Source organism: Diaphorina citri, unplaced genomic scaffold (assembly GCF_000475195.1).
Source record: "Diaphorina citri unplaced genomic scaffold, Diaci psyllid genome assembly version 1.1 scaffold600, whole genome shotgun sequence".
In the NCBI taxonomy this organism is placed as follows: Eukaryota; Metazoa; Arthropoda; class Insecta; order Hemiptera; family Psyllidae; genus Diaphorina; species Diaphorina citri.
In genome coordinates this window covers 81828-89317 of record NW_007378034.1, presented here as the reverse complement: position 1 = coordinate 89317, position 7490 = coordinate 81828, and the positions used below count along the sequence as shown (strand labels likewise).

The window sequence follows — 7490 nt, the reverse complement described above, 5'->3', positions numbered from 1 at the left end:
CTTGTTGTTGTTGTTGAGAGAGATGTACTTCATTCATAGTTATGATACTTTGTAAGCAGCCCCAGCTTGAGCTTGACTTTATGCCTCTGGGGGTAACCTCTCCTCTAACACTCGCCAGTTGCTTTGGGTTCTCTCGCCACTTCCATTCCCAATTGCTACAGCACATAACCTGTCGTCTAGTTGATCTGGAATCAGCACAGACAGGTACAGGATTTCTCAGTATGTTTGAAATGTTGACTACATAACTATGCACCTACAAGGCGAGGCGCTACTGCATTTCTCATAATTTATTAATAGGCTACGCGGAGAACCAAACTTTGTACTGTGAGAGTCTATGTCGTTAGATACGCAGATGATAAGCAAAATAAATGACGTAAATACCATCTAACAGCAAAATGATCTGAAGTAAAATTTGTTCAATATATAAGGTAAAATGATATACTATACTTACCTTTGATGCTTTTATTCCTCTTAATTGTCAGGACAGGAAGCAAGTATGGAAATCTGTCTTTGATGAAACTCCCAACACAAGTTCACATGTCGACCTTCGGGTTAATTTCTGCTGTCGCCTTATTGAATGCAAAAATCCATTATGGGTCTCTATTGAACGATGAAAAACCTTCCAATTACAGGAAATACTGAGAAAGCTAAAAATTGTTCGAAATTACTCCAAAATGAGGCTGAAAACCAATTGAAATAACGTTAACGAGATTTGTGAAAAAATGAAAACAAGAGCAGTGACGTCATCAGCTTATCACTTTGTTTACATCGTATTCAAAAGTGTTTCAAACTCCCGCCACAGCGGTCGATTTTATTTTGCCTATATCTTGAGAAATACTGAACAGAATCCTGTCAAATTGATATTTTCCTGCTTTTGGAAGAAGAATCTTTTTATTTAAGTAAAAATTGGAAATGACCGAGGTTGTCTATTGTTCTAAATTCTAATCCAAATCTAACTGATGTTTTTGTTCTGATTTCAGCTTTGATTACTAAGTAATCAGATCAGACCATGCCTAGTCATTTCTTCGTCTTCAAGCGGTCAGCTTTCAAACTGTGCAAAGACTTCTCAACTGTGTATAGGTACATACTACATTTGCTGTAGTGCTGTATGATTGTTCTCTGTGCCTATACCTCAATAACTTTTGCTATAATTCTGTGTATTTCATTTTTTGTTGTAAATAAATGTACCTAACTTATTTATTATTCATTGATCTGTTTGAACTTTGAACCCAAAGTCAACAGTGTCTGACTCTATAATCTTCAATAGTTCGATCTTTTTCGATAGGATTTCCTCTAGGTCCCTATAGATTCCCTAGCTATTGGTCATCATCCCTAAATAGCCCTGCACCGTGTTATGTGGGCAGTCAGTCCGATGATATATCAGCATCTCCCTCACGATGTTGTTTCTTCTGCCAGAAACCAGGAATAAATCATAGTCCTACATTATATCACCTACATACATAGGTATACATGTTATTGATAGGTGACTACTGACATATTACAGTCAAAAATCTTCACGCTATTGGTATTCAAATCCGAAGTAACCCTGACAGATCGAAACATTCAAGCAGGAAGTCACAGCGATTGATATGCTTAGCTATGTCTGAATGTATGAGTCACATTTATGTTTAGGTAAACGAGGTAGGTAACTAATCTTTTAATAGTTCCATTCTTCTCTTATTCAATGTTCAGCAGGTATCTTCTTAGGTGTCTTGGGTGCCTAACAATCCCAACATCAGGTGTAATTTGATTTCCTACCTTCAAATTTTTCAATTTATTCACAATGGAATTGAAGAAGGCATCACCATCAACAGCTGTTGATGAAATCAACAGCTGTTGATGAAGATGGCTGTGAGGCCACTTCATATGGCTCTAATGTTCCAACGTTGGAGAGAGTTGGTTTTTTCCAATAGCAAGATACCTCGGTCTTGCTTGGTTCCTCGCTACATATAATCACAATCAACACAATAAGTATAGGCAGGTATCGAGAGGTTTTAGATGAAAATCAGACGTCAAGTTCTTTGTGTTAGGACTAGTGCATAAGGATAGATTAAAGTAGCAAATCGTGATATTTTGTAGGTATTCTTGATACAAACCATATTCATCGATGTAGGTAGGAAATTGGTAATGGTAGGTAGTTAGGTCCACCAAAATTGGGAATTTATATTCCTCTAACGATGTGTGAAAGCTATTAAATTGTCAAACTCGAAATTTCAATATTGTGTAAATGTGAAAAATCTGAATATCTATTGTTATCTATTTACAGGATAAATCCCAAGTACGATGTAGGCACAGACAACATTGTCCATATAAAATTTCCTTATTTCAAATTTACATTTACCTATAAATTTATCTCACATAATTATAGGTAGGTAGTTCTAGGTACTAACAGTCTCAACAACAAACTTCTGAATTTTTATTCAACACCACAGGATAGATTAGAAACCTAGGTATACAAGTAGGATAATTCAAAACAATGGGCCTTTGGGGGCCTCATATTAGCGACTCTTTTTCTGCAGGAGAAGCCCCACTGGACGCCCCACAGGGCAGTATTGCTACTCAATCCATTCCACCATCCATAACAACACCACCACTACGAGTTGCAATAAGAGTTCTTTTATGATGAAATTTCATCAGAAAGAACTCTTATTACCTACCACTCGTGATTTTAGGCTATGATTTGTGATTAGGAAAAGGAATTTTTAATTGTGTTCCCCGTTTTAATATCGTTCCCCGATTATTACACCTAGATAAATTTTTTGACTTGACTTGGACTCGAACCACCAACCTCCAGAGTCCAGATCCAAAGTCCAACGCGTTAACAACTGCACCACTGAGGTTGGTCTGTGATTTACCAAACAATGTTCCTTCACAATAAACTCCCCTTCTCTTCTCCACAGTGGAATCCCTGAGATTCAAACGGTCTCCCAAGCACATCCACAACTTGTTGTTCGGCGGAGGAGGTCACGAAGGTCACAGAGGAGGTGGTGGAGGTGGTAGCTCCTCTGCCGCTGCAGCGGCTGCTAGCAGTGGCGGCTCTTCAGCTTCCGCAGCTGCGGCATCCAGTTCTTCCCACCAATCAGAGACATACAAATTCGGCCCATTCCAGGCCTCGTTCTCATCCGGATCTTCAGCCTCTTCTAGCTCAGCTGGAGGTGGAGCTGGCAGATTCAACGACTATGGAAGCCGCGGAGGTTTTGGAGATTATGGAGGTGGTTCTCTGTAAGTATCATGTTAACGGCTTGGCTAAAGTTGGGAATGTGCTGAACTTCTAGCTGACAGTTAAAAGGGGGTTTACATTAACTCAAAGGAACAAGCCTAAGTCCTCGAGGATGGTTGATCGTACATGCAAGTACCTTGTATTCGGCCCATTCCAGGGGTTCGTAGATTCCCCAACCTATGTAGTTCAGCTCGATAAACCTGGCTATAAAAGTATGTACCTAGGTATTATAAAATTTCTTTACTGTTAAAATCATTCATGTACTCGTAGGTAGGTAAATAAACTAAATGTGACATTTTTAAACTGTTGATGAGATTCCAAAGTAGGTAATTTTCCCCCTCCGTTCCCTTGCAAATAGACAACCTCGATTTTCAAAAAGTCACCTATTTCTGTCGATTATTTGATAGAATGCTTCAAAAAATTACGAAATCAAAAATAATTTTGTCCCTAGGATGTCTTGTTCCAGAGATTTCGTTGAAAAAAGATCGCCATTTCTTATCACATTTCTAAACGCTCTGTGATTGGTCACAGGATGCGTGACGTCATTGCTCTTGTTTAGATTTTTGTAGCCCATTGAATTACCATTGAAGGCCATTGGTTTTGATCATTTTTCGTCATTTTAACAAATTTTTCTTATTTTTCAGTCTGTTTGAATATTTTACCCATATTCAAATTCTTTTTCCGTATTTTTCTTTATAAAGAAGTTTTATGTTTAAAACTATTGGACTGTTGTTTGGTGCCCGTGGAGCTATTCCTGTATTCACTTGGAAGACCTTGACAAACAACAAAACCCTGTCAGAAATAAGCCTCCAAATGTCCAAATTTTGAAAGAATCAATACGAATCCTTAATATTCATTTCTTCAACTAACTCATTATCAAGATGTCATCACCATTCTAATAGATAAACCTTCCAGATGGTTAAGAAATTGAATTCAGATAACCGGACTTTATAGTCAAGGGACAGATACATCTCAAGCCAGTCTCTATCTCTTCATTGTTACAAATATTGTTTAAGTACTACTTAGTTAGGCTGCCATACACCACAATGTCCAGTTACAGATACTGCTGTGTTCCATTGTGCAACAGCACTTCAAAATCTACTCCAGACAAAGTGTTGATATCTGTGCCCAGAGATGAAAACCGAAGGAAAGCATGGTTCAATGCAATGAGAAGGAAAAATGTTCTATCCTCTAAAACATTTGCAGCTGTTTGTGCTGATCATTTTGATGTAAGTAGTCTGATTAGTCCATATAGTTACTGATGATATAATATTATCACACCATTTTATTACAGATTTGAAAGTTCCTTTATTTCTTTTAATATTCAAAGTACCTAATAACAAGTAAATGCAGTTTTTTTGTGTTATTATGTCACAACTTTGGTGCTCACTGCAGCATTGTAGGATTTTCCCAATATCTCAATAATCCTAAAATCCAATGTTTACCTACCATGCTGGCACCGGTCGCTATGCGCATTTATATGTCATAGCTACTCATTTTCCTCACGAGGCTGAGTGGGCCCCGCAACAGCCAGTCACGGAATCAATCATTTGCATGATACAAATTCGCCGGGAATCGAACCCGGGTCTCCCGCGTGCAAGGCGAGCGCAGTGACCACTACGCCATGGGAGCTGACTAATCCTAACATAATGTTGATCCTATGGGTACCACCTATTCAGATTTAAGTATTAGGTAAGTGATTGCCCACTCCTACAACGTGCTTAGTACCTCTGGGCCTCGTAATTTGAATTCAGTGGCACAGATCAAATTCCTAGCAGACGCAAATTTTCTGGAGTCTGAACTTTTTACCTGGTAGCGCCAAAGTAAATCAAGACTTCTTAATTTTGAAAGAAGTTTTATGCTACTAAATAGTACGACACAGGAAATAATTAATTATTGATCGAACCAGATGCATCTAAAGGACACAATGACTTCACGTCACGTGAGCTCATGTGGGCATGGGAAGTCAGAAAGATGTGGTTCAAAGTTCTCCCATAATACTCGTATAGTAAATGATTTCCTTCACTCCATGAGCGTGAGGTGAGGTCAGAAATCAGAAACTTGTATTATGGGAGATCTTTGAACCACATCTTTACGACTCCCTATGAGCTCACACGACTAGAGGGCAGTGTGTTTCTATCTTAACTTTATGATTTTGGATTTCGTCTGTCTAAGATTATTTTTAGTCTCACACTTCACTGATCTATTAGTTTAGTAGGTAACAAGGCTATTTCATGAATTTTTCCTCACCTTTCCTATTCTTGTGGCAGGTATAGGAGGCGGTTCTGCTGAGTTAAGCTACGCCACTACACATGACTAGAGGGCAGTGTGTTTCTATCTTAACTTTATGATTTTGGATTTCGTCTGTCTAAGATTATTTTCACTCTCACACTTCACCGATCTATTAGTTAATTTAGTAGGTAACAAGGCTATTTCATGAATTTTTCCTCACCTTTCCTATTCTTGTGGTAGGTATAGGAGGCGGTTCTGCTGAGTTAAGCTACGCCACTGGTTGTCTCTCATGGTCCATTGCGTTACTTTCACAATCAGTATAATCACAATCAACACAATAAGTATAGGCAGGTATCGAGAGGTTTTAGATGAAAATCAGACGTCAAGTTCTTTGTGTTAGGACTAGTGTCTCATAGGTCACTTTGTAAACCATAGATTTTGTTAAATTATAGGTATCCCCTTATTGTGAAGTTAGTAGTTCTGCCTTACAGGTGGTAAATTTCCGGTGCTTTTTCCACAACCCCTTCAACGCGCGAGACTTTTAGAGGTTCTTTGAAGGTAAGTTCGTAAAAAAATAACAATAGATATTCAGATTTTTCACATTTACACAATATTAAAATTTCGAGTTTGACAATTTAATAGCTTTCACACATCGTTAGAGGAATATAAATTCCCAATTTTGGTGGACCTAACTACCTACCATTACCAATTTCCTACCTACATCGATGAATATGGTTTGTATCAAGAATACCTACAAAATATCACGATTTGCTACTTTAATCTAATGGGCTAATATTTCACCTATCTTGAAATAAATAACACCCATTGGGATATCCTTTCACGTGATGTTTTTTGCTGGTTTTTGGACAAGGTACATTTCTGTTTTGATACACAATTTATCTGTTTTGATACACAAGACTTGTAAAATCATAGCATGTTGGATATTATGGTGAAATGTATAGTGTTATCGTTTATTTTATATTTTTAGTCCGTCCTTCCTTTATTATTACTAATAATAAAAGGTATAGTGGACGGACTATTGTATTCGCTTCGGTGTCTGTCTGTCAGTCTGTCCGTCAGTCAGTCAGTCAGTCTGTCCCCATAGAAGGACTTATCCAAACCTGGTCGACCTATATATCAAATTAAAGGTCTTTTTACCAGGATCACGAAAATGGTGGTGCAAATTTTGTCCAGAAAACCATAAAGCCAAAAAACCAAAAAAAACTGGTTTTTGGGGGATTTTTTTCACATTTTCTCACACAAATGAGCTCTAATCTTGAAATTTGTCGCGACGACCTATGAACTCAAAGAGAGAAAGTTTTAGATAACACTTCAGTCGATCATTTAAGACCGATTTTAGCGTCACCTATGTTAAGCTACGCCGAACAAGGCCAATAAATGGATGGGTGACTTAAACAATATATTGGGAATAAAGGGAGAAGGGCTCTAGTCTTGATTTTAAATCATTACATGAAAGTAAAAATCAAAAAATCAAATCAGAATGATAATAAACTGAATATTTAAACAAATTAGGTAGGTACATTAGGTTACTCTTTAACCACGATCGAATAAACTACGGCTACAAAATTCCCGGGAGGGACGGACCCAGCTTGTTCTTATAACATCCATTAAGCTCCTTTCTTTCGTGAGTACCTGATATTTTAACCCATTTGATAGCTAATAGCTTATTTACCACTCCATCGGTTTCAGCTCAAAGATTACCTAGGTAACTTTTCTCTTTAGGTAAATCCAGGATTTTGTCGAGGGTCCAAACACTAATGGTACACCGGGGGGGGGGAGGGGCCGGGCCCCTTAGACCCCAATTTTTCGGAGTCTGACGTACAGTCAAGGAGAGAAATGGAGCTCGAGGGGGGGAGGCCGCCCCCCCCTAAATACAGCCCTGTAAATAGGTATTTAGCTAGGTTACCGACAAAAATGCAATCTTAGATTAGGTTAGCAACCTAATTTTGTATTGGTACAATCAGCGACTCTGTTATCCAGCAATATTACGACCGGATAAAGCTATCTGAAATGTGAG

General features: G+C 38.2%; 1 protein-coding gene across 1 annotated transcript; it reads left to right on the top strand.

Annotated features, from left to right (window-relative positions):
• The first annotated feature begins 2476 nt into the window (after nt 1-2476).
• On the top strand, nt 2477-3226 carry LOC108252549 (keratin, type I cytoskeletal 9). The gene is made up of 2 exons (XM_017444580.1): nt 2477-2549; nt 2901-3226. Exons 1-2 carry the CDS (start codon nt 2477-2479, stop codon nt 3224-3226), a joined length of 399 nt encoding a protein of 132 aa, XP_017300069.1.
• The last annotated feature ends 4264 nt before the right edge of the window (nt 3227-7490 follow it).